Source organism: Nannizzia gypsea, genomic scaffold (genome assembly GCF_000150975.2).
Source record: "Nannizzia gypsea CBS 118893 supercont1.2 genomic scaffold, whole genome shotgun sequence".
NCBI lineage: Eukaryota > Fungi > Ascomycota > Eurotiomycetes > Onygenales > Arthrodermataceae > Nannizzia > Nannizzia gypsea.
The window spans coordinates 869,231-894,760 of NW_003345200.1; the positions used below are offsets into that span (position 1 = coordinate 869,231).

Consider the following 25,530-nt stretch of genomic DNA (forward strand, 5'->3'; position numbering starts at 1 on the left):
GCTGGCTACTTTTCTGCCTCTATTTGCACTATATAAATACCTTATTTTTGAACGTCCTCACTGATAATGGCCGATCCGCTCTCCGTTGCTGGGAGTATAGCAGGGCTAGTGTCGCTCAGCATACAGGTTACGGGCTCTATCGTCAAATTCTATGATTCATATCAAGGTCAAGGCGTTGCTGTAGACCGGACAACAGGGATGCTTAAGAGTTTCCTAAGTATGCTCCAGTATCTTCACCAGAGGATACAGGAGCGTAAATTCCAGCCCGATGAGCAAGATTTGATCCAAGCCATCGAATCATCAATTGAAAACTGTGAGGACCTCATCTATGAGCTTCGGGATGAGTGCGAAAAATTAAAGAAAAAGACTCCGGCTGGTGACCTCAAGGCTGTCCTCAAGGTCACTGGGCGTCGAGCGTTATATCCATTCAAGGAGAGTACACTGAAAAAGCTTGAAGAGGACATTGGTGAGATGCGAGAAAATCTGACATTTGCATTAAATGCATTACAGGTTGAGGAGAATAAAAACCATCGAGAGGATATAGCGGACGTGAAGCTGGTTCTTGATGTTGTGAGAGCAGATCAGATAACATCGACGATTTGTGACTGGCTCAAGGCACCGGATGTCACTACCAACCACAACTCTGCAGTGGCCAAATGCCATTCAGGAACCGGCATGTGGCTCGTCAGAGGTGCCAAATTTGAGAACTGGCTGGCTCAGAACTCTTCCTTACTCTGGCTCAACGGCTTCGCAGGATCTGGAAAGTCAGTTTTATGTTCCACTGCCATCCAATACACATGTCGGAAGAAACAGGCTGTTCCAGATATTGTTGGAATTGCATTTTTTTACTTTACTTTCAACGATAAATCCAAACAAGACGCCTCTGGCATGCTACGAGCTTTACTACTACAGCTTTCTGGCCAACTCCACGATGGCTATAAAGAGCTTGAGCGCCTCCATAAGTCTTACAAAACTGGTACTCCCCCAACACTAGAATTAGCCGCTTACCTCCACTCTTTAATTCAGAGGTTTCAGCACGTATATATATTTCTGGATGCATTGGACGAGAGCCCTCGTTTTACCTATCGAGATGAAGTTCTCGACATAATAATGTTAATGCGGTCATGGTCGTTGCCAGGAATGCATCTGTTGGTTACTAGCAAAGATGAGATCGATATCCGGAACCGGCTAAACCCTACTAATGAAGAAGAAGAGGTTATGCGTAATGATGCTATCGATCAAGACATTAGCAAATTTATATCTACCGAGTTGCAGACAAATCAGGCACTCCACAAATGGAAGGCGGACCACGATAAAATACAAAAAGCTCTGACTGAGCGTGCAGGCGGAGTGTAAGAAGTTGCTAGCAGGCCCCTAGTTATCAAATTCATTAGATTCGGCTAACACAACGCTCAGGTTCCGCTGGGTAGAGTGCCAATTCCAAGCCCTCAAGAGTTGTCTACGGAGTGAGAGAAAGCTCAATAAGTGCCTGGAGGGATTGCCACGAGACTTAGATGAGACTTATGAGCGAATGTTATGCAATATCGATGAAGATGCCTTTGAAGAAGCACGACGGATGCTGACTCTTCTCTGTTACTCTGTCCGACCCCTAACAGTATCGGAGGTTATCGATGGGATTGCAGTTAGTCTTGATGAGCCTGCCTACCTTGACCACCAACGTCGGCTGGAAGGCGCTGATGACCTACACGGCCTATGTCCTGGCCTGATCAGCATCGTGCACTCAGAAAATAGGAGTAAATCGCCCACAGTTCATATCGCCCACTTCTCAGTCCAAGAATACCTTCAATCGCATCGCATTACTGCACAAAAATCAGCGAGCTTTTCCCTACAAGGTGATCTTGCCCATACAGAGATTGCACACATTAGCCTTGTATATCTTATGGAACCAGATTTGTCACTAGATATGCCAAATGTTAAGCTCCCACTAGCTGAATACGCTGCACAATTCTGGTATGACCACTACAAGGATGCTGGGAGGCCAGATTATCTTGAAGGGGCGATATTACGGATGTTTAGACTAAAAAGAGAAAGATTTCATGCTTGGGCGATGTTATATGAAGGCTGGGATAGAGACGAATATTCTTTTTCCGATCTTGATACAGACGAATATTCACCCTCCGATCCTGATACAGACGAGAATTCTTTTCCCGATACCACGGTTGGACAACCACTATACTATGCATCGCTTTTTGGGCTTACCCGAGTTGTGCAAGACATTATAGAATCATCCAGCAGCCACGCGATAAAGGACCAAATCAATCCTCAATATACGAGTGGACTATCTCACCTCGCGCTGGTGGCAGCATCAAAGGGAGGTTTCGCAGCAATCGTACAAATATTACTGGATAACGGTGCCGACATCAATTTAACAGATAGTTCTGGGAGCAATGCCCTTATCGCCGCGTCTTTCAATGGCTGTGAAGAAATAGTACATCTACTGCTGGATAGAGGTGCTGAAATTAACGCTCTGGGGGATGGGGGTACTGCACTTTATGCAGCATCCAAAGCAGGCTACGAGAATGTTGTCCAATTACTACTAGACCGCGGTGCTGACATCAATGCTAGTGGATTTGGTGATACTCCACTACTTGCTGCATTTTACGAGGACCACGGGGGTATAGTCCAGCTACTCCTAGCGAATGGTGCCGATATTCATGCCAAGGGTGTGGCTGGTACCGCACTTTACTTAGCAGCCAAAAAGGGCCACAAGAGTATGGTGCAACTATTACTAGATCGTGGTGTTGATATTAATGCTATTATGTGGGACGGTCATACTGCGCTCCACGCAGCATCCGGACAAGGCCACGAGAGTATAGTCCGGCTCCTATTAGACCGTGGTGCTGATGTCAATGCTATGGGATTAGATGGTCCTGCGCTTCGCTTCGCATCATCTAGAGGCCTTGAAAGCATAGTTAAGCTGCTATTAGACCATGGTGCTGATGTTAATCTTTATGACGAGAATTTTGGTAGTGCACTCATAACAGCCTCGTCCGATGGCCATGTGGGCATAGTTAAGCTGCTATTGAAGAGTGGTGCTAATGTTAATATTTGGGGAGAGCTTTATGGTAGCCCGCTCGAGGCAGCCTCGTCTATGGGCCATATTGGTATAGTTGAGATGCTACTGGAGAGTGGAGCCGACCCGAATGCCCAGGGATTGGATCAGCATGATACTGCAATTTGGGAAGCAAGACGTTGGGGCCATCAGGACGTAGTTAAACTACTCCTGGATCATGGGGCAACGCCGTTACCTGACTAACTACCGGCGTTATGGAAGACCGTGGAAGGGGTTATTGTGATACTATAACTGGGGAAGCAATATCATGGGCCCCTCAGGACGTAATTAAGCTACTGCTGGATAATAGGACAACGCCATGGTCTGAGCCTCGCCTAGTGGAAGAAAGTAGGAGTCAGTCAGTCAATCTTTAGCAATCTTGTGGTTAGGCTCATCAGCGACTTTTGTCACTAGTTAGTTACTGTTCTTCTCTCCACCCGTGAGAAGGCTTCGGAGTTTGCTAACTACTAACCATTCAATTAACACCATAACTAGTTAACCAGGCCTAAGTCCATCGCGCATCGGTGATAAGAGACAGTAAAGTTCACCCCCCTGGGCAGGTCCAACTAGCATGCTTAACTTACTACTGTAGCTAGTTTTTAAACTCGTCGCCCGGGAACGTTACAAAGGAGATCGTCCTAATGCATGCTGGCGTCACCGAGCTTAACTTAGCTCCAGGCCGGGCCAAATACGGAGGATCTGGGGCATCGGGCGGATCACTCACTAACGAGTTACTGTAACTTGTTGGTTGGCTGGTCAAGCTTCCAGGGGTGCGGATGCTCCCGCGCTGCCTATCGATCTAGCCCGAAAACCCGGTAGGTCGACATGTTTGCTCTGATGATCAGGGTTGGTAGGTAGGGAGTTCCAGGATATTTACTCCGAGGAAGTTTAAGTCAACTCCAATTTGACGACGCAGCTAAGTGGGTAATATTATTTGATTAGTCCGCCTAAGGGAAGGCACAAGCTGATGCTGATATCGATACAATCAATAAGAATGATTGAAATGATGCCTGTTGCCAGTTAGTTGAATTAACCAACTCCCGCAATCTTTCTATCCTCCTGTTCTTGACTGTCTTCCACATTTGATGCAGACGGTTCCTCGACCAACTATAGAATGTGACAAACGACTGAGCCAAAAGGACGAGCCCGCGCTGACTGGCGCAGAAGACTTGTTATATTGTTGACAGAATGTTAGTTTACCGAGAGTACAGAGTAAATATATGCTGTACCTTGACGTAGGGCCCGGATCGCTGAATAAAATACCATTCAGGTGCGGACGAACTAATTTGCTTCGTATCAATCCTTGGTGATGGTGAAGATGGGTCAGGGAAAATATCTGCTTCTACCTGTTCATGCCACAGCTTTGGCTGCCCGAAAACATTATGTGACGGCTGGTATGAGGCGATGACTCGATGTCTACCCGGACAATTCGGTTATGAAGAGGTAGGGTTGGGTTCTGCCACAGTCGGCAAGAGTCTTGAAACAATCGGAGAGAGGAGTTTTTTGCCATCTACACGTAAAAATTGCCACACGATCCCGTCGGATACCACGCCATAAATAACATTAACTATTCTCTGGGTGTTGAGGTTCATTAGATGTCGTTAGGCCGACGCTATATAGGCAAGAGCCCGTTCTAAGCAAGCGTCAACAGACATTTTCTTAGCCTCTATAATGGCGGAGAAGCCTTCGTAGACGGGTGGGGATGTAAACTGTTGGTACCCAACAAGATTCAAGACAAAACAAGCCAGCACCGAAATTAATGTGACTAATTGACGTAGCGGCCAGGGATACGACGGCTTCGGCTTTGGATAGCTTCGGTTTTATCACGCCTCCGTTGCCTCAAGCAAGAGATGGATCTTCATGATTACCACTGTTCTGTAAAACCTCTTGAGCTCTTGCTTGAACTTTCTGGTATGCGTTTAATGCAGTTTACTTCCGCTTTCACCCTAGAGTTGACAGTGCGGAGCTGGACCCTGTATCAGTAATATTGTCGTGAAGAGCGCTTGATGGTGTGGTTGGCACTGACATGGCAGTTTCTTTTCGCTTGCTAGAGAGATCAAGGACTAGGTTGGTTTGGTTGATGGATTATTGTAGAAGGGCAAGCAGCAAATACATGATCAACTGCAGGACACTAGTCAGCCTGAGTGCCTTTTTTAGCTGGTTCGGTAAGGGGTGCGAGCCATTTTTAACAACATGGAAGCTCTGGTTGAAAGGTGATGATTTCGATAATATCAACTGCCACGCTTTAGATGAGATGCTGCATGTCGGCCTCGTCCCTGCCTCCCTGGGAGCTGTGGCACTGGCTTTCTATATGCTTGAGTAGCACCGCGATGTAGTTTTGCATAGCTGGCTGCATGCTGCGGATGTAGCGAGCACCGGACATGGACGAGATGAGTCCTTTGCGCTTGGTGTACGCCTATTTGTCGGTATACGTGACGAGAGTTGGCTGGTTGGGATCCTGGCGGAAGTTCCATAGACTGCTTCGGACTCAGGCCAGTCTTCGGTCTGGATGATGCGTTTGATTTCATGGGCATCAGAGACGGAGATGACGCACGGGGCGAGAACAGTGATAGGGCCTTCACCAACACGACTCTTCCATCATTCACTTGGCCCGAGACGGCCTTTTCACTCAACTTTACTGTCGACTATGGCAGTGACATCAAGCCTGGAAGGGCGGTGGAATCACTACACCGTGGGTGGGCTAGAATCCATGCGTAAAACTCTCCTCTTCCAAACCCTGTCTGAACGGAGATGCTAAGTTTGTTTTTGAAGGATCAGATATGGCCTTGTACAGCGGCCCCGACATGGCCTGGTATGTTCAAAGCATCGCCGGCACCTAAGGCCTATACCATCCCCGTCCCCAGCCTAATAATCCCTAGGCCGCGGACTGGACCGGTGGATGGTTCGTATGGCATCCGTATGGAGCAATCGGACATCCATGGAACAAAGGTAGCCCCATCGCATTGTCACGCAAGTTGTTAACCGCCAGCATTGTGACCCAAAGTTCTGGAGACAGTAGTTTACATGACGTTTTCAACATCTAAAAATAGCTAAAATTCAGGGATTCACCTATACCTTCGGATATTGGTCGCCATCCAGCTGTCTCTTTCCTTCACTCTGGCTGTCTTGCAAGTGAAATCAATAATAACTATAGAGAAAGCTTCATCTTATGATTTAGTGTAGTGAATGAAATGTCCCACTAAGCTTCGGGTTCGGATCGGCAAATGAAGTCATCGGAGAAACTATTATCCATAATACTTTAAAAGCCGCACTCTGGACTTCAAGTTGGCAAACAACAACACGGAATACATACATGACTGACGAACAGCAGAGCTGGCCTTTTACCGCTTGCTTTCTTCCTTTTCCGCTAGATCCAACAGTTATGATATTCACTAACCGCTTTCCTGGCGGGGTCGGTGGGTATAGAGTGAAAGATACCCACTTCGGCGGCAAGCCAGAGCCTAGACTTGACATATGCAATTTGGCTGAGGAGGCACAGCAATATGGTGCCAAATAATGCCCACGTTAACGTATGCCATGACAGTCAGGGGAATTATGTATTCCAAAAGATAAGGTGTGAGAAGCACTTTGCTAAACTATTCTATGGAGATATTAAATAAAGAGGGTGCGGGCCTGAGATACTCCGCGGCCTTCTAGGTTATAGCCATCGCCTGTTGAATTATATCCGCCTTCCTAAGGAAATTGGCCCTCGACCTTGTTACTGGTGGTAACTACTGGAACCGGCCCTACTAGTTTGGAGAACTTAGTAGTTCGTTTGGCATGGGGCTGCAGCTTGTTATTGCCAGCAACTCGAAGTGGAGTACCACCACAACCCGTACCATTATATTGGTATGTCAAAATATAGTTTTAACCAGCTGACCACCAGCGTGGGCTCACTCTTTTGACTCGGTTATTTTAATGTATGGAAATACCTGGAGGATATTACGAAGTTACGCCTTGGAAGAGGATGCTATACATATGGACTTGTTATACCCCTGTCTGGGCCTTGAAACCATGGATATCTGCCCAACCGCCGAAGTTATGGGCTAACCAACATGATTATCGGAGGGCTTAGCCCCCGAAAGCCTCATGTCGCCTTAGCGCCAGGTTTTTGGAAGCTCCCATCCAGTGATTTTCCTACCAGGTTTACAAGCCTCATGTGCCCGGCAGATGAGGCTTAGATATAGTTCCATACGGATGGGCGCTTACGGAACTGATTGGCAGTTCACCCCTCTTTGCTTTCATCAGGGGTGGCTGCTGCCTGGCGGACAGCGCACCACACCGGGTTTTTGGTCCCTGCCACCAAGAAAGCGTACTCTTGACCATCTACCACCCTGTCCAACTTCGCTCTCAAGGCTCACTCAACATCCTCACTATAAATAATATTAGACATTGAAGGACTGTCTATAAATACCCTCCTAAATCCCCCTTAATGGAAAGTTATCATTACACAGAATACGCAAGAATCCGAAAATCACTCTATTATCAATATTCAATCCTAACGCACTGCCTTTCATACCTCTCTACTCTTCTTTGGTTGATTTCGCTAATACAGCCACACAATGGCCACCACGCTTCTTGAGTACCTTACCCAGCCTAACCCGGAAGTGGACCACTCCCGTTCGCTACAAGGGTTGCCGTCGAAATGTGACTCTAAAGAAGAAATCCACGTTGTGGATTGGAAGGATTTTACCTATGCAACCCTGATTTCTTGCTACGGCGACGTTTTGAGTGCACATGTTAACTATCCATTGCCCGAAATCTCCCCTCCCGTGAGAAACATTGAGCTCAAAATATTCGATGAAGACTCCCTCGATCACCTCTTAACTCGAACGGTCGTGCCCCCCGTCAACGAGAGCCTGAGGATTGCTTGGGAAGGATACCACCCAAACTATCCGGGCCTGGCCATTGATATGACGCGTGGAGGTCGAGCAAGGCGCTCCCAATATGACCTACCGGCACTCGATTTGCGAGACGAGAGTCAGAATGTAACCCTTCCGCTGACCAGCCACCGGTATTCCCTGACTGGGCTGGGGTGCAGGCAAATTCGGCTCCAGCCCCATTTATTAACCGATGTCCAGGAGATACAAAGCTATCATCAAAATGGCGTTCCATGACAAACAAGGATAAGGTGCATTACTACTGGCCTTATGCCCAAATGATCAAATACTGCGGGGATACTTGGAACGTCAGGTACGGGTATTTGATTACCTAGGAAGAGCTCGTCGTTCTACGCATCTCAAGGGCGATGATTCTATCAGGGATCGCTAATAAGAGGTCCCCTCGCAATGTCGCTGAGCAATCCTCCCGCTCAGCAGGGCATGACAGTCCGCTCTTTGTACCGTCTAGCCCCCCGGCCACTCGATCTTCCCCCCAAAGGCAGACCCATCTGAGGAACATATCAACTACTTCCGCCACTAGCGCCATGTCAATCGACCGATCTTCAGGCCGGCCTCGACAAACTTCCATCACTTCTAGTTTGGCTTCACTATCCATGAGTGATGCGAGCGAACATATCCCGGGTAGCGAACATATGTCCAGCAGTGACCACATGCCTAGCAGTCAATCATACAAAGATGACGGAAAAGGTGGAGAGTACAGACCCGTGGAAATGAAAAGCATTCCCTGGGACAATTCGGGAAAGGGAAAATTAACTGTCAAGCTTGCTCTGTGGTGGATCCATATGATGGCAGCTGCCCCTGGATGTGACACTACCATTGGGCCTGAATACCCACCCCTCGATGCCTGGGTACTTCGCAATGGAGTCTACCATCACAACACAACTGGGCTTGTTTCTAAGAACCCTCCGGATAATGCTATGACAATATCACCTCGGCAAGCATCTCGGGGTATAATGACACCGCCACGCCAACGACAGTCTTCGGGCTCGCCGCCCGCTGAGCATTTATCTTCTCCTAATCAGCCATCGCCTCAACCTCCTACCAGGGAAGAGATTGCTAGAATACGCTGGGTACCGGAGCAGTCTCGATGGCAGTACCGCACAAGAAGTGGCTCCGGGGGCTTCATACGGGATAGGGTTCCAATTCCGGGTGGTGATGGAGTAAGTTGTTATTATATACGGCGGACACCTGAAGGAAATGCCCAATGGGTAAGAGGTATATCCGACGAAGACGATGAGGGTGATGAAAGCATGGGTCTCCCCCCAGCGCCTAGTAGGGATCGGAGGCCTTAAATCCCTCATGAGACTGATTTTCTATCTTTGGTGTTTCTTTTGATTCAATCGACCCATTCTCTTTGGCTCTCTCTCTCTGCTCTAGACGCTCTTGTGACTTTTAAGGTTAGCATTTATCCAGCCAGGAAATAGTATAGCGGTAAAGTCTTCAGAGAAGTATATGCTTACTTACCTTTTCAATGAGTTTCCGTAAATTTTCAGCCTCTGCGTACATTCCGCGCTTTTCCGCCCAGATTATGCCCTTTAACATGCCCTCTTTAAGATACTCATTTACCCAGCCATCAATGACTTCACCATCTTGTACAGACTCCACCCATTCACTGGCATCCTTATCAAAACACTCAAAATACTTCCGGTACTCTTTCTTTGACCACAGAACCCGCGGGTATGGATGTGTTTTGACACGCCCAAGATCAACAAGGAACGAGCCACGATAGTTTCTTGGCTGGGCGTCGTCTGGGAATAGAAGCGCTTTACGAGCAATCTTCATTTTCTGCCGTATTTCAGGAACATCATCGAGTGTCATTGGATCAGGGATATAATCTTTAACGATTGCCCATGGGGTATGTAGGCTGAGAAACCTGGGCCGCTGTTTACCAGACAGTTTCATCCAGCCATGACACTTAACAGCCCAGGTGCCATTTTGGCCCATGCTATCCAGCCTAGCAAATGCCCTTGCTTCGTTCGCTATAGGGCTAAAATAGTGGGTTTCTCGTTCCTTCAGACGAAGTCTGATTGATTTGGGAGCATCGAACTTCCATTGTTTGAACTTTAAAGCCATGGGTTACAGTGGTTCAAGCAAGGGCAAAGGCATGAGGAGGGATACATAATACTCACCACCTTAAGCGCATATTTGTGACCCTCAATCTCAACTAGATAGACGTCGCCCTCGGTGCCCCCGCCGAGACACCGTATATAGCGGATCGGCTTTTCGTGGTGGATAAAACGGCGTAGCTGGGGCTTTGACGTTGATTTGCGAGTCAGGTCATCCATGAGTAAATCCGAAAGCCAGCGGCCTATCATCGAATCATCCATAAACGACGACATCGCTTCTATTATCGAAACCTTTAGAAAGAAAAAAACCCCAACGCCGCGCTACAAAATGGTATATGTGCACTGTTCTGTATAGATGCGCTGGTTGTCTTTTGATGCTCTTCTTGACCCCTTTGGAAAATAAGATTAAGCTTTACCCCTAGTCTCCAACCGGAAAAACTAAGTTACCGGCTTGGCAAAACCCAAAACCAACAACAAGTTCATCTGATTACATAAAACCGATTACATAAACCGTCTAAACCCTATCAGGAAGTCTATAAACAGCCTCGAGATAAAAAAAGTCGAGCAAAAAAGGAGCAACTTTCGAATATAAAAGCAGCTGAACACTCGATACGCTTCGTTGTATTGAATATTAGGGACGGCGATGATTTACTAGTGGATATTGTAGTCGGTTTTCGCCAATTGAACTATTTTTGCCCCCTGTAGGGATATTTTGTGATGCTCCCCGCAGGCCAAGTCAAGCTACAAGCAAGCTGGGCTACTCCTGAGCATATCACGAGTAACAACAAAAGTGGATATTCCATGCTGTTTTCCAGCCCTGAAAAGTAGGGGAACAAGCTTGCTGAGGCGCCGGTACGACGTTCAAGTGCTAATGTACGTTTTTGCAGGGAGAAACCGTGTCCTGTGAATGAAAGCCTTTGTTTACGTTTATGCAGGGCGAGCCGACATCTCGATCTGGCCCTCCAACCACAGCGTCCCGTCACAGCGAAGAACCCTGCCGCCGCTTAATTTTTAGGTGCAGGTGCACATCGTTCTCGACACCTTTTGCCCGTGAAGGCATTAAAATACAAATCGACCTCTCACATAAGTCTTTGCAGAGAAGACACGCTCTTCTGCAGAAAACAGCCGCCTCGCTCGTTGGATGGGCCCCAATGCAGCCCCGATCTGAAATGATAGCTAGCCTAGATCAGACAGAGAGCTTTGCGTCTGGAGCAGGGGGAGATGGCAAATTACAGCAGCGCCGGTTCCAGCACCAGCACCAGTAGCGACACCAGCACTCCTCTCGGCCTCAAGAACAAGCTATCGTCAACGACCCAAGCCTCGTTGAAGATAACGCCCGCAAACTCGCCCGTTCTCAAACCGGCGTCGAATTCAAGACCCCCGTACAAATCAACGAGCTATCTCACCACGCTTTCCCTCCAAACAGTTATCGGAACCACAACTTCAAGCCCAAATGGCTTCTCATATCACGAACCCTCTCGCTCTTTTGCCCTATGCGCAGGCTCTGCCGCCGTTCTCGCCGAGCTGGACGAGGACCTGTCTGTGTCCCAGCGTTTCTTTCGAGCACGACCAACGGCCACCAGCGTCAACCCTGTCCTTTCCTTCTATAACCCTCCAGGTCCGCCAACCACACCGGAATCACGACTTAGACCACCACAGGCCTCGCTACGGTTGTCTACATCCATAAACTCGCCACTGTTCTCCAATTCACCAAACGCAGCAGAGTGGACAGAGAGTAATGGGTCAAAATCATGGACGTCGCGAGAGAGAATAAAGGCAGTCACAAGTGTTTCCCTCAGCCCCAATGGCAGGTTTCTAGCTGCTGGAGAGGTATGATCAGGACATTCTATGTTACCCCTGGACACAAATGCTAATGTCAGCTGCTCGCATAGACTGGCTATAACCCCCGTATCCTCTTGTTTTCGACAGCCAAGGACTCTCCCGCAGATGTTCCCCTCTCGATAATCACGGAACACACCTTTGGCGTTCGAAGCCTTGCGTTCAGCCCCAACTCACAGTTTTTAGCAAGCTTAGGTGATATAAACGATGGGTTTCTTTATATCTGGCAGATCAGCCTTCGGAATGGCTCTGCGAAACTTCACTCGACGAATAAATGCACGTCTTTTGTTCGAGATATGTGTTGGATGGGGAATAACCTAATCACGTATGTCATCAACTCATGCCCGCAAATCCATACCTAAGCTAATGATACCTTCAGTGTCGGCATACGGCATGTCAAGGTTTGGAGGCTTGGAGATGCCGGTAGGCCGTGTTCTCCGTCGAAACAACGGCCCAACGCCGACTCTCCCGTTACATCTAGCAACCCACTACCAGTGGCATTGTCAGGAAGAAATTGCCTCTTGGGTAATTTGCATCAAAGCACATTCACATGTGTCTCTAATATTTCCGACACCGAAGCCATTATTTGCTCTGATTCAGGGGTTGTTTGTTTTCTGGATGACTCTAATAACCAGCAAAAGCTTCAATACGTCAAGCAATTCGATATCGGTGTTTCATCCGTTGTCGTGGATAGAAATTCTGGCTTCATTTGGTTCGGTGGTCGTGGCCGACAGCTAGAAAAATGCTCAATAGAGGAGATGAGATCGTCTCCAATGATTTCGCCAACTTCGGCAAACATCGATGCCCAACCGTGCCCTACACCAAAAAAGGCTTCGATTGTTTCTATGGGCATAGTCGACACGCATATGATAACTGTCGACTCATCCCGGACCCTACGCATATGTCCTCTAGATCCATTGAGCAAAGATAACATCGAAAGTGTAGCAGATGTTTCTGTATCTGCACATAGAGATTCAGTATTAGGTATCAGCGCTATTGAGACCCCTAATAGCAAATCATCGGATTTTTTCACCTGGTCATGCGGCGGGACAGTCAGATTTTGGAACGTTGAAGGAACTTGCTGCGACACATATAAAGTCGACTTGGAACAAATTTCAGACGAAGATGAGGATGCTAACGAACTGAAAGTTTTACGTGCCGCAGATGGCATAAAAATGTTCGTTTCTGGAGATAGATATGGCGTAGTCAGGTAAGTCCGCGTAGTCACTAGGCTATTACATCTACTCGTTGGCTAATCTATCCCAATTAGGACTATTAATGGAGAAACTTGGCAATGCCAGAATGAAGTTAGAGCTCATGGGGCTGAAGTGACGGATATTGCGATCTACTCAGACCCTGATGCCACTTTAATCGCTAGCAGCGGGCGTGATAGAATGGTCCAATTATTCAAAAGCAATAACTATTCAATCGAGGTAATACAAACGATGGATGAACATGTTGGTGCAGTTGGGCAGTTGCTATTCACCAAAGATGGCAAGAGATTGCTCTCTTCTTCTGCTGATAGGACAGTTATTATTCGCGAACGAATGACTCGGGAGGATGACGGTGTCTCCACGGTTGCATTTCTTCTCTCGAAAGTGATTACGCTGAAGGCATCGCCCGTTTCTATAGTAACTCCTCCAGGCGACCCTGACACGCTTATCTTATCCACGATAGATCGCCTTATACAGAGATACCACATACCTTCTAGCCGTCAGGTTCATTCTTTCCGTGTTCTTGACCCAGAGAGTGGTGACACCGCTGTCATGAGTTCCCTCATTCTCGAGAAGGACTACCCTGAATACGGTCCAAGGCTACTGGTTGGAGTCTCGACGACTGATAAATCTATAAGGGTGTACGACTCGGAAAAGGATACCCTCCTTACCCGAGAATTCGGTCATACTGAAGGAGTCAGTGATGTTATCCTTCTAGAAACAAATGAGCCAAACTCCTCTGGCATAATCAAAAGAACACTCATTAGCACCGGACTGGATGGGGTAATCATGGTGTGGAATCTCTCTACCCAACAGCAATACTTGCAGGAAAGTCCGCATCTTCTTGCCAACCCTGAAGAGGAGACTCCAACAAAGGAGCTTACTGCAGCTAAACCTCCACTTCGCCGCATCCTTTCTAAGACTGAATTGGCTGGATTCCAAAAGTCTGATAATGTCATGACAACGCCAACCCCAGTGCGTGATTCTCCTCCACGTATCCGCAAAAAGACCTCTAGATATACTCTAGGAGGCGGTTTCAAAAACGGTGTCAATGGCGTATCTACAGTATCTACACCGCCTCTTCCTCCTCGTCGATCTCCGACTGCGCCATATTCTGATAGCAGAAACCAGGCCAACCGGTCTCCTTCACCCCCTAGTCCCCGGCATATGTCGAGAGCTGTGACCAACAAAACAAGCAGCGGCAGTCTCCGAGCCAATGGAAGTGTACGGCGGCCATCGATGCTCGAAGTTCGCACTCGCACCTCCAGCAAACCAAATTGGAACGCATCTCCTAATAGCAACTCGCCTAGTGAATTTGGAAGCCTTAATATGTCCACCGAGCAAGTCTGCCGTACGCTCCGTGCATATCGCAAAAAGCTCAACGTCTCATCCGATAAATTTAACCTCCAGGGAGCCAGCGAACTCGAGCGAGAACTTGATCTAACTGTCCGCTCGTTAGGTGACAAAATGAAGAAGACTCAACTGAACGGAACGAAGAATGACTCCTACTCCAATGGAAACACGCCAGTCACTTGCAGGAACAAAGACCTATCACCACTAGCTTCAAAACAAGGCAGAGTAGCTCGTCGAATACCCTCAACTCCTAACTTAGGCCAGGCGCGGAAAGAGAAGGGGCATCGAACGAACTCTCTCGACGCAGATGGAGAAGGATAGCCTAAACTGCGTCTTTCATATTTTAAACGGCGAACAAAATTGCCTATTTCTTTCCCTTACGATATCCTAACCACCTCGGTTTTGAACACTCATTTCATATTCTTTCATTCATTGCTCCATTTCAAACTCTTCCTTCTACCAGGTTTGGCATAGCCAGTTATTTTTCTTGCATCAATTTGTGTGCTGTTTGTTGGTCGGCATAATACGGTCTGGACGGAGTCCTCCACTTTTGATCAAGCAAGTTCATTTACTGTTCGCAAACTTGTCTCCTCCTATTTTCTCTTCTATGATACCAGAGTCATTTATTTGACATTCCATTACATTTCATTTCTTGGCCAGCATTACTACATGATTTTTTTTTTTTTTTTTTTTTAACTCGAGAACCCAGGTGAGCGCATTTAACACCTCTCGTTTCCATTTGTTTAGGGATTTCCTATTTCTTGTTGCTCAAATCAATATTTCCTGCGCGTACACTTTGAGGGCCCATCCGCATGCTTTCCTTTCTCTGTATCTCAGAAACGACTGTTTATAATACTTCTAGACAACCCAGGCTGTAAGTCATAAAGGGTCATCAGTTTTCCATGTCAAAGCGCCATATGCTTCACTCATTCTTCTAAAGAGAGAATCCGTATCCCAGCCCTTGAGTTCAACCTCCTGGATTAGATTAATAGCCTCATTGAACCATTCTTGGCTCATGCTGTTCTTCATGTCCTTGTAAAATACTAAGGACTGGTTATACACTGCAATTGGTAGCCACTGCATTTCCCAGCAGAGCTCCCTTGTCATCTCCAGAGATAGCTCATGCCTAAGGTTTGTTGCTATGTCTACCAGTTTGTGTGATTCACCGACAATAGATTTAGCACAATTTTCCTCACATTTAAGCCCAAATCGATAGAGACAACGGAGCCAACGGAAATGATGCAACACTTCACATAAACCACCAGACGTCAATTTCAAAGCAGTAGCTCGCTACATATATCATTAGTATTGGTATAATGGTAAGAATTTTTGAACTTACTTGGAAGGCCCGATAGACAGCCGGAGTAGTTAAGCCAGAAGATATTATTCGGTCCGCAAGGATGCAAAGTACTTGTGGATCTGAATTTGGATCACAAATACCCAGTATCGCACATATACTCTCTTCTATCCCTTGGTTCGAGCGAATTGCAGAGTCGAAATAGAGCGCAATTAGTGAACGAACAACCTCAGAAAACTTACTCCATTCTTCCGGGGCAGTCTCTTGATGATGGGTCGTGACATAGCTTTGGCACCGTTGTAGATGCATTCTTGCGCTGGTAAAGTATAGGTCCTACAAGCTTGTTTGAACTCACGTAACTATGTTAGATGGAGATGATGAAGTAGATTGACTTACTTTTGAAATGTGGTTCTCGGTCATATAGGCTATATCTAAAAGAGCCAAAGTTGCCATACTTTGGCACCAAAACATGCGCCGATTAATGCTAGATAACGCATCAACACCCAGGCATTTGGGGAACTTGTCGAGGATCTAAATGAAGCATTAGTATTAAAGTACTAAAGGCAAACATATGCATTATATATTGTTCAAACCTTTATGCAAGAATCAATAACCCGAGTCGAAGATGTTACCTCCAGCTGTCGGTAATGTTTGACTACTAAGTTATAGCCATTGGAAGAAAACCATTCAAAGTATTGGATTAGTTCTTGTTCAGGTAATTCATCTAGGCAGGTGTTAATGGCAACTAAGAGGAAACTAAATTAGAATACTATGCCTTTTTTATTTCGATAGAGCTCAGTATAATAGGTATCTCACATTTCTCGAAAAGTTCACATATATCTTCAACATATTCAGGTCTCGGTTGTTGGTTTAGTGAAAATTCCTTTGCTATAATACGGATGCAGCATCTTAACGAGTCACAGAGTGAGATCAAGAAATCAAGATGGGGGAAAGTGGAATAGGCCTTACTTGAGAAGGGGAACTATGTAATTTTTTGACCGATTTTTTGTGAGTAGCTCCTTGAATATGGGGACAAGGATAGAGCTTTTCTTGCAAGATTCGGCGCAGGCAATACAAGCGTATATAGGGCTAAAATCCGGACTGCTGCAGAGCATATCTGATAGGCTCTCCCTTACTATCATACACTCATAGGTTAGAGAATATCGCAGCAGATCCAAGGGAAAGTGACCGCGTACCAATATCTAGTCTTTCATGTTTCAATGCATACTGGTATAGTAAGAACTGGGAATCGACAGGTAATCCCTTAACGGTTTCGAGTTTAATAAAACGAGAAGGGGTTACGTTATTTGAGTGAAATGCATAAAAAAACATCTTCCTGTACTGAAAAGTGAGACAAGTTCCAGAATTTTGGTAGTATCAATCCACAGATTACGGACGTAATCAGAGATTGATTTTGGTCTTCACTTCTTCCGATGCTATGGGTGGCACTTTACCTCTGAATTATGCCTTTGTCAATCTCTTCCAGAATCTGGTGCTGGCCGAGCGTGCACCACTCAAACGCCAAATCTGGTTTCCCTATGTTGAAACAAAAATGTGCTTTGGAAAGGAAAATCTACCGCAGGTCAGCCTAAAGAATAGCCACAATGTCAAGCCGTGTAGCTTTACCACTTGTACAGCCTGGGAAGCTTCAAACCGAAGTCTAAAAATTTTATCTTCTGTAGGGCAGAGAGATGTGAACAGCAACAATGGTTGCCTTAAGCCTTCAGCTAAATCTCCATCGACTGTGCATAGTCGTAGGAATACCAGTACCAGTTTTTCTATGTGTGCAATCTCCAACTGTTGTATCTTCTCCGATATCAACTGTCGGAAGAGCGAATATGCGAAGGCCGGACTGTGAATCGTCAGTCTTCAGATCCAGTTATGTTATGGGTAGAAAGAAGCGCACATACTGCTTGAGCCAGTATTGGTGAATACAATAAAGTATACTTCATATTGTCAGACAAGATTTTTGTTGAAGTGATCAAAAAATTAAGAGTCTCAAACGATTAGATAGTTGAGCGGTTACCTGCTGAGGTGGGATTCGGCAAGTTCCGAATCGATAAGAGATTGAAGACCTGTTGTTCAATTTAGTGCTGGGACCAATGCATTATTATACTTCGCTTGTGGTGAACTTGTGAGGCACTTACGGCGACCGCAATGTGTGACCCCGTCCTCTACGTGCGGTACTAGAGCAAAGGAGACTTCAAACCCCAAAAATCTAGTACTGGGTTCAGATCCATATCTCTGTGTTAAAGGTTAGCAGAGTGCCAATCACACAAGAGTCTGGGATATACCTCTTCTAGTTCTTTATATAAATTTTGGATATGTTCCACGTACACAGCTGAAGTCTGCTGTAAATCTAGGTATGCTAGAACTAGAAGTATCACGTAAGATGGCATATCCCAATCAATGCATAATGATCAGTTACGTACTAAGTTCATGTAGGACAGCCCGTCGAAGAGACTTCAGTCTTTCGCCTGCTTCCTCAACATGGTTCGGTATAAAAGAAAAGTCATAGCAGCACTGTAGCCATTCAATAGCTGCTTGGTCACCATTCCTTTTCTTCGCCATTCCGACACGGAGGAGTATTTCGGCAGCCTTTGCCTTCCACGAAAGACTTTGGATAGCGAATGGAATAGGTTGCTGGGATATTCCAAGCCCTTCTAACCTATCCTTCCATACCTGGGGATACCCATACATTAGTTTTGCAACATTGAATTCCATTTCCCTGGTAAATCTTACCAGTATAGACAGCTGAAATGAGCATTCTGCAGCTAGCTCGTGGCTTTTTGCAGATTGGCTGCTAGAAACCCCAGAATTATGCCGATCTAGCTTCTCAAATACCTTCCTAGCAAGACCTGGATGACCCATACCTACCCCTCCGGTGTCAATATATGTATTAGCTTCCTTTTATGGTGTATCACTAACCAATCATCCTGTCTGCAGTCTTCAGCCCAGCTTTGAACAGACGACCATAATCTGACCACCTGTGTCAGCAGAAGTTATCCCTCGCAGTATGCACTGTACATCACCAACCAATACTATCGCTTTCCCTATCTATGGCCAATTCGACGAGAAAAAACGCAAGAACCATCACTAAGTTAACAGGATTAGCAACTATTCACCCAGGAAAGGGGGCAAACCAGATACTAACATTTACCCATAATTTCCAGGGTTTCAGTCTTATGAATGGCTTGCGAGTTGGATAGTCCCTTGTTGCATCTGTTCCACGCTTCCGTACCGACCTCATCCAGTACCTTTCGATTCTCATGGGTCAGGAGCTTGGAATCAAGCGAGAAGGGCTGGTTGAAATATTCATCTAGGTCGTTCACGGAGGATAATGCAGTAGTCTCGCCTGTCTCGTTCAGTACGATGTGAAGATCAGAGGTTATGCGAGCCACAAGCGCTGTCTGTATGTTAGCTATGATGCGTAGATGTCAGTAGGCAGAGAAGATAACTCACCCTGAAGCCACTCATCCTCGGCAGCACCCATTATGTTTAGTTCTCAGTCGCAAGCCTCTCTCGGACGAATATTGAGAAATCCTAGGTTATAAGTCGTTGAAGGGTGATGTTGTTCGACGTTATGTTGAAGTCAGGGTTGACGTTAAATTGCAACGTCGAGACAGAGTATTTGTCTGTGCGCGCTGCCAAATCGGGAAATATAAACACAGCATTATATCTAAATAGAAAATAGCGAAGAAAGTATGGGTATATGTGATGTTAGATTGATGGACTTATCTACACTCTAGTACTAAGAGCCGCCTTTCTTGTCAGCAACGAACAGAAGCACAAGAAAGGGAAGGGAGAAAAGGCGTTGCCATCATATCATCTTTAACAATGCCCTGGATCAGAGCGCAGACGATTGCGCTGTGAATAGGAGACGGAAAGAAACAAATAAAAACCAGAGCCCTTGGCCGCGATCTCTCAGCATACAGGTATATGCGTACACGAACTCCACGAGACATAAAACAGGAGGGAAAGCAATCCATTCGCAGGACACGAACGGCAAAGGGTATTGAAAATAATATTTACACAAGAATGGAACGTAGGTTAAAGTGAATGATTAATAGTAAGCAGTCCGTCTCATCGATGGACGTCTATGCGTTTGGTGGGGAGGAAATTCCCTACAATCAAGGATGGACTGAGAAGGAACTGGTTAGTTAAGCTTGATCAATGTAAAACTAGAGAGAGAAAAGACCTTACATGTTATGATTATCTCGACGGATGGTAAAGGAGAAACAGCAGGGAATGTTCTTCTTTGGGCTGTTCGGATCCGGGCTTTTAAGCGTGCAGCTTGTAAGCATCGCCTTTTGTGAACTGTCAAACGCGATGGCGCCGAATTTCTCCCAGTAGCTAACAAGTTGATCTTCGACCACTATTTCATGAATAGCAAGTTTGCCCTTGTAATTGTTAGATATAATGCATTGAACGAAGCAGATTAAAACTTACATCTCGCAGCGAGTCCATTGGTACATCTATAAGCTGGGCCATCTCTTGATTGCCTCTGAATATCTGTCCAGTTCGTCGCCATAGACAGGCTGGTATGGCCATACTTGCAAAGACACGGTCATACTCCATCAAACTCCGCTCAAACCACATCTCAACTAGTACTAGTTCGATATCGGTAAGGGCATGCATACGTTCTCTAAATGCAGGACGGAACTTATCCAGCTGACGCAGAATTTTCTGCCTCGAGCTTGGTTGGAGATGCTCTTCCATGTATTTATTTAGCCGAGCATAACCGTTTACATAGTTGAACGGCTTCAGTAGGCCGGCGTCGTATTTTGCTTTCAGGAGTTTATTCATACGTTCCTCCGGAGGGTCGGTGCCGGAGGGGTCAGCGGCGGTCATGTAATACGTCTCCTTAGCCTTGTCATTTCCGACAGTGCTGTTGGGCCGCTGGATAGAGCCTCCCTGGGACGCCTGGGGCGGGTTGATAAACTGCGAGGGTGATATTGTGGAAGATTGCTGTTGTTGTGGGTATCCTTCATTGTTCCGGGATAGATTCGTGGCCATGGAGTTCAGGAGAGACATATCGGAGTAGAGGCCCCGTACCTCGTCGTTGGGATACATTGATCCGTCGTCTAGAAGACTAGTGCTGAGAAAGTCGTTGAGCAGGTTATACTCGTTTGTGAATTCAGGAGCGTTGAACATGTAAGATGGGTGAAAGGTATGGATATCTTGAAACTGGCTGTTCTGCCCACCAAGCCGCCATTCGTTGTTATAGCCCATTACTATGCAAAAAAGTCAGTTTATACTACGTGACAGCATATGTATGGTTCGTTGGGTCTATCTTACAGGTTTGTTGGCCAACGTCGATATTCGGGCCGGAAGCGGCTATGTCCTGCGGCTGAGCGCTCTGGGAGGAAGAAGTCAAGGCAGGTGGTTGCATAGAAAGAGCTGTATCCGGCAATATCTGGTCGTCTAGGGTGTCACGTCCGTTGATAGTCTGCGACATGCCTTTACCCTCAAAGTCATTGTTTGCAGCCGTACTCTCGTCAGCTGCAGGAGTAGCGGCAACGGTGCCTTCTGTCTCGTTCTTCACGCGTTTGGTAGGTTCACGAGGTTTGTCATGGCACAGGTGACCGATGTTGCGTTTTATACAGCGGCTACATGGTCGTCCCTAGAAGGAGCAGAGAGTCGGATCTCTCGGTCAGCAAAAAGCAGCCCGCCACAGAACGCTTAACCAGTCATGGGATTGGCGTAAGGGTCTCTAAGAAAAAAGAGGTAGAGGTGGTCGTACCGAGTCGCAAGTCATATGCTGTTCAACGTCATCACGGAAGAGAGTGATCTATGGTCAGCCAAAATCTTCTTATCCCGTACAGCCAAACCCGATATGCAGAGACGTTGTTTGTAGCGGTGGCCCCTAGGGTCTTGGGAAATGGAGGGGGACAGCATGGCAGGTGGGATAAAGTGCGGGAAATGATAAGGGGAAAGCAGTCAGGGAAGTACGATGATGAAAGGAGATCTTGGAAGCTCACCGATCGACGGCAGTAGACGCATGCTAGAGAGCGAATGAGTGGTCAGCGGTCTTACTTCCGATGCGCGCCATGGAACAAAAAAGCAAGCAAGCAAGCAGGTAGAAGAAAGGAAAAAGGAAGAAAAGGAAGAAAAAGAAAAGAAGCAAGCAGCAGGAGAATACGTTGAATATCAAGAGTCAAGGGAGAGGGAGAGACAGAGGGATGAAGAAGAAGGTTGAGCCCTGCAGGTCTGATTCGCAATGTGGAACCCGTATAAGTATACAAATCCCACCACAGGCCTGTTGACAAAGATGCAGGCAGAAGAATGGAGAAACAGTGACGAAGGAAGATGCAGGTTCTCGCATGTATCCTCCTTGCTTGGGGGCTTGCGGGCTTCTTGAGCTTCCGGTACTCACCGTGGTTGACTTTCCGTCTCTTTTTTGGGCTGGAACCCGCAGGCGGCGCCCTATCTGCAGCTTCTGCAGCCGCTTGAGCATCGCCAGTGCTCATCACGCCCATCGTAGGCTTGGCCGTCTTCACGGTGTCCTGGTCCTTCTCAGCTGAAGCAGCAGACGCAGCAGACACAGCTGGTTCTGTGGCACCATTGCTACGCTTGCTTTCCTCCAGCGCTCCCGTCGCGGTCTCGGCAGCCTCACCACCCATTGCATCGAGATGCCCAATCGTCTGGGATGGACGTTCGGTAAGTTCTCCGGCAGGAAGAAAGATTAAGAAAGGTTGAGCAGCCAGAAAGAGTGTTTCGGTCCGTCGGGTTGGTGCTCGCTTTCACTTCGTTGTCAATGTTCCACACGGGGCCTGGGCGACGATGGCCTGTCCCATCAGGTACCACTGCAGCAGCGTTCGACGGGGGTGTTCTCTCTTCGTGTAGGCAGGCAATACCAGGCAGAGAGCCAGAAATCAGAGTAAGCGCAGCGAAACGAGCGACGCGAAGGACAAGGACGGGCGGGATGGCGGAACGGCGGAACAGCGGGAGCGCCCAGAAGTGGACAGAGAGTCTCGATGGAGCAGCGTGCAGGCGTCCGTCCAGTCTTGATTCGGGCTGTATGTATGTATGTATGTATATTATGTGTGCGCTGGCGGGAAGGGGTCTGGGATGGTTGGGTTTTGCTGCGTTGTCCGTCCGGTCTGCGAGGTTTCAAATTCTGGGTTTGTCGGCGAACAAAAAGGCCATCGCACCACACAGGCGGCCTCCTCCAATAGATCCCTTAACTGACGCGCGCTCGAGATGGGCAAACATGGATAGAGCTTCTGGGCGCATGAAGTCTCGCGGTGTCGACGGACTTTGCAGGTGCTGGAAGTTGACGAAAGGCGCAGAGAACGAAGAAGCCGAAGAGCAAGAAGAAAAAAAAAAAAGAAAAAAAGCGAGACGCCACTCGATTGCATTCAAGGGCGCCAAAGGGCTTTTAGTAAGAGCGCCAGCGGAAGCCCGGCCATGAAGCAGTCGGTCGCGCAATGACAATGGCAATTATTATTATTCTGGACGTCGGGAGGGAGAAGACGACCCGGCAGAGAGGCTTGTCGGTGCCGGGCAGGCTGATGGATTCATTTCTTACGGCGCCCTGGGTGCGTCGAAAATCCCTTCACATGCAGCAGCTGGCGCAGTGCCGAGCAAAGATACAATTCAATAGTTGATGTCCTGCAGCTACTTGGCAGCATCTAGATGGCTTGTACTCCGTAAGGATGATCCCAGATGCTTGCTGGAGGGAGAGGGGTTTGTTGTCTCTGTTCTGTCTCCCTGATTCTTGGTGGTTTGATATATGTATAAATACCTGGGGTCGGTGGCGGCGGTTCGATGGCGAGCCGCAGACGTTGAGCCGGAGACGGCCGTCTTGCTGTGCTACTCAAGGCCTGGAACAGTGTAGAGAAGACACTGAGAGAAGCTTCCAGGCCTGGGGGAGGTTGCATGCTCCATCTGGAGACACTGCATAAACCTCCGCAGTGATCCGTGTATACATGGAAGTATACCGAAGCTGACATCTCAACCCTTGCCCAGAAATCAACTCGCCCCGAGTACCTTGCTCGTGCAGGAACGAGATCTTTTCTCCCCCCCCCCGCCCCCCGTCCTGCCTGCGCTGCCAAGTTCATCAATCTTATATATCATATTGACTCTGCATATTTCCTTCATTTCGTCAAGATGACGTGATTCCTTCAGTCAAGGGGGAGCATGTCGAGCGCTGCCTTCGCCCGGGAGATAGCATGACCGATCCCCCGTACCTGAGCTGCGTTGCTCTGCATGGATTCAAGATGGTTGCGGAGCTGGTTGATCGTTGGAAGGAGGGCCGGGTCTGCGTCGATCTAATCAGCGTACATGTCAGCACTGTCACCATCACACCCTCAGCCCGCATCCCAGGACGTACTTCACAAAGAACAGCCTCCTCATTCTTCATGTCCAGCTTAAACTCTGCACTGACAGCGATTTCCTCCACGCTCGGTTCGTCAAGCTGCTTCAGAACGGGGTGAACCTAAAGTCGAATACATATCAGCGTCCCTGTAGCCATCGCATCAAGATCAGTCAGACGCACATTCTTATTCAGCCTCTTCCTCTCCGCCTCTGCTGCCTTTGCATTACGCTCCAGCTCCTCCAGCTTCAACTTGTCCCTTGCCAATTCGGCTTCTTCCCGCTTAATCTCAGCTTGTAGCAGCTGGATAGAACTCGTAGCTGTCGCCAATTGACTCTCCAGTGCCCTCTATATCTCCCCACTCAAAGTCAGCTTTCATCCTTGTCCATTACCAGCCCAACATTCCAAAATTATAACGTACACTCTCCCCCAGAGCACCCTCGTAATCAAAACTTCCATCTCTCGTACCCGCCGGGAATGGCATCTTCGGTAGCCGTTTGCCCAGGTTCTTGCGCACCGTTGCAAGCGCTGACTGGGCCTCAACGCGCTTCTTCTCGTCTCGATTCCGGGTGATAACCGGTAACTCGACCGACTGAAAGAGCTGCTTCACTTTCTCCTGCGTCGAATTCGGTAGAGTCGTCCATTTCGACTTTATAGTCTCCTCGTTGATGTGTCGTATCCGAGCTTTAAGGGCAAAGGGAGCGCTGTTGTTAGGCTTGCTGCGTTTGGTATTGGCTGTAGGAGACGCAGGCTCGTGAGATTCAACTTGCTTTCGTTTCGGAGGCATCCTTGCGTCTGTTACGGACCCGTCTGTATAGTATCCTGTCCTTTGCTTCGAGATTCGCAGCTTGCAGTCTCCGTTAGCTGAAGCTCTTCTGCTGCTTCTTTCTTATCGCGATGTCAGGATAAGGTAAACAATGACTAATCATTATATAATTTACGTCAGGTGACAGTTTGGTAGCTTAGAGTCGGCTGACCCCACTCAACTTTGTACCATCTTAGGCTTAGTCATCATTATTTCCCTCCTACAGCAAAAATTCATTGCATACGGAGTAGACAGATTTCATTATATTGAGTATTTATATTATGATACAACCTCTCAAGAGTACAGATTGTGCCATGTTATTCATATAGCTACACATATATCACGATCTTACTTTTAAACGAGCAGAGTAGCACGATAAAGAGAACCACGGTATTGACGGACTCGACAGAGATACGCCCAACGATCGGAAGCTCAGGATGTGTGTACTCGCGGGTTCGTGCCTTGAGGAGAGTAGGGGAGGAATCTAAGCTATGAGCGCGATCCGCGACGAACAAGCTGTTTCTTTTTCCTTAGCTGCAACCTTCATGTCATGCCAGGCACCGTATGCATCCCGGCTGATCTGCATACGAGTGAACTCAGAGCAGAGGCAAAAGCAACGTTGACACCACCCTCACGTTGAATATGAATATACCCCAGGAAGAATA

General features: G+C 47.4%; 9 protein-coding genes across 9 annotated transcripts; 4 read left to right on the forward strand and 5 right to left on the reverse strand.

Annotated features, from left to right (window-relative positions):
• Positions 1 to 66: 66 nt before the first annotated feature.
• Positions 67 to 3,277, forward strand: MGYG_02336 (ankyrin repeat-containing protein; the record flags this gene model as incomplete). Its single annotated transcript, XM_003174758.1, has 2 exons — positions 67 to 1,352; positions 1,417 to 3,277. 2 exons carry the CDS (start codon positions 67 to 69, stop codon positions 3,275 to 3,277), a joined length of 3,147 nt encoding a protein of 1,048 aa, XP_003174806.1.
• Positions 3,278 to 5,599: 2,322 nt separating this feature from the next.
• MGYG_02337 (hypothetical protein) lies at positions 5,600 to 6,117 on the forward strand (the record flags this gene model as incomplete). Its single annotated transcript, XM_003174759.1, has 3 exons — positions 5,600 to 5,787; positions 5,846 to 5,885; positions 5,953 to 6,117. The coding sequence occupies 3 exons, from the start codon at positions 5,600 to 5,602 to the stop codon at positions 6,115 to 6,117; spliced, it is 393 nt and encodes a 130-aa protein (XP_003174807.1).
• A 1,518-nt stretch (positions 6,118 to 7,635) lies between these two features.
• Positions 7,636 to 9,266, forward strand: MGYG_02338 (hypothetical protein; the record flags this gene model as incomplete). The annotated part of the gene is made up of 3 exons (XM_003174760.1): positions 7,636 to 8,061; positions 8,115 to 8,272; positions 8,318 to 9,266. The coding sequence occupies 3 exons, from the start codon at positions 7,636 to 7,638 to the stop codon at positions 9,264 to 9,266; spliced, it is 1,533 nt and encodes a 510-aa protein (XP_003174808.1).
• A 113-nt stretch (positions 9,267 to 9,379) lies between these two features.
• Positions 9,380 to 10,313, reverse strand: MGYG_02339 (hypothetical protein; the record flags this gene model as incomplete). The annotated part of the gene is made up of 3 exons (XM_003174761.1): positions 9,380 to 9,412; positions 9,439 to 10,035; positions 10,104 to 10,313. The coding sequence occupies 3 exons, from the start codon at positions 10,311 to 10,313 to the stop codon at positions 9,380 to 9,382; spliced, it is 840 nt and encodes a 279-aa protein (XP_003174809.1).
• A 948-nt stretch (positions 10,314 to 11,261) lies between these two features.
• MGYG_02340 (hypothetical protein) lies at positions 11,262 to 14,767 on the forward strand (the record flags this gene model as incomplete). Its single annotated transcript, XM_003174762.1, has 4 exons — positions 11,262 to 11,870; positions 11,933 to 12,204; positions 12,259 to 13,089; positions 13,150 to 14,767. 4 exons carry the CDS (start codon positions 11,262 to 11,264, stop codon positions 14,765 to 14,767), a joined length of 3,330 nt encoding a protein of 1,109 aa, XP_003174810.1.
• A 558-nt stretch (positions 14,768 to 15,325) lies between these two features.
• On the reverse strand, positions 15,326 to 17,075 carry MGYG_02341 (hypothetical protein; the record flags this gene model as incomplete). The annotated part of the gene is made up of 6 exons (XM_003174763.1): positions 15,326 to 15,736; positions 15,786 to 16,076; positions 16,140 to 16,274; positions 16,337 to 16,488; positions 16,560 to 16,631; positions 16,940 to 17,075. 6 exons carry the CDS (start codon positions 17,073 to 17,075, stop codon positions 15,326 to 15,328), a joined length of 1,197 nt encoding a protein of 398 aa, XP_003174811.1.
• A 690-nt stretch (positions 17,076 to 17,765) lies between these two features.
• On the reverse strand, positions 17,766 to 19,236 carry MGYG_02342 (hypothetical protein; the record flags this gene model as incomplete). Its single annotated transcript, XM_003174764.1, has 8 exons — positions 17,766 to 17,818; positions 17,891 to 17,987; positions 18,038 to 18,111; positions 18,176 to 18,425; positions 18,486 to 18,601; positions 18,672 to 18,722; positions 18,898 to 19,149; positions 19,206 to 19,236. 8 exons carry the CDS (start codon positions 19,234 to 19,236, stop codon positions 17,766 to 17,768), a joined length of 924 nt encoding a protein of 307 aa, XP_003174812.1.
• A 590-nt stretch (positions 19,237 to 19,826) lies between these two features.
• MGYG_02343 (Rds2p) lies at positions 19,827 to 22,366 on the reverse strand (the record flags this gene model as incomplete). The annotated part of the gene is made up of 7 exons (XM_003174765.1): positions 19,827 to 19,884; positions 19,947 to 20,143; positions 20,193 to 20,977; positions 21,042 to 21,366; positions 21,487 to 21,534; positions 21,725 to 21,747; positions 22,120 to 22,366. 7 exons carry the CDS (start codon positions 22,364 to 22,366, stop codon positions 19,827 to 19,829), a joined length of 1,683 nt encoding a protein of 560 aa, XP_003174813.1.
• Positions 22,367 to 23,869: 1,503 nt separating this feature from the next.
• On the reverse strand, positions 23,870 to 24,847 carry MGYG_02344 (hypothetical protein; the record flags this gene model as incomplete). Its single annotated transcript, XM_003174766.1, has 4 exons — positions 23,870 to 24,016; positions 24,079 to 24,183; positions 24,244 to 24,408; positions 24,482 to 24,847. 4 exons carry the CDS (start codon positions 24,845 to 24,847, stop codon positions 23,870 to 23,872), a joined length of 783 nt encoding a protein of 260 aa, XP_003174814.1.
• Positions 24,848 to 25,530: the final 683 nt, after the last annotated feature.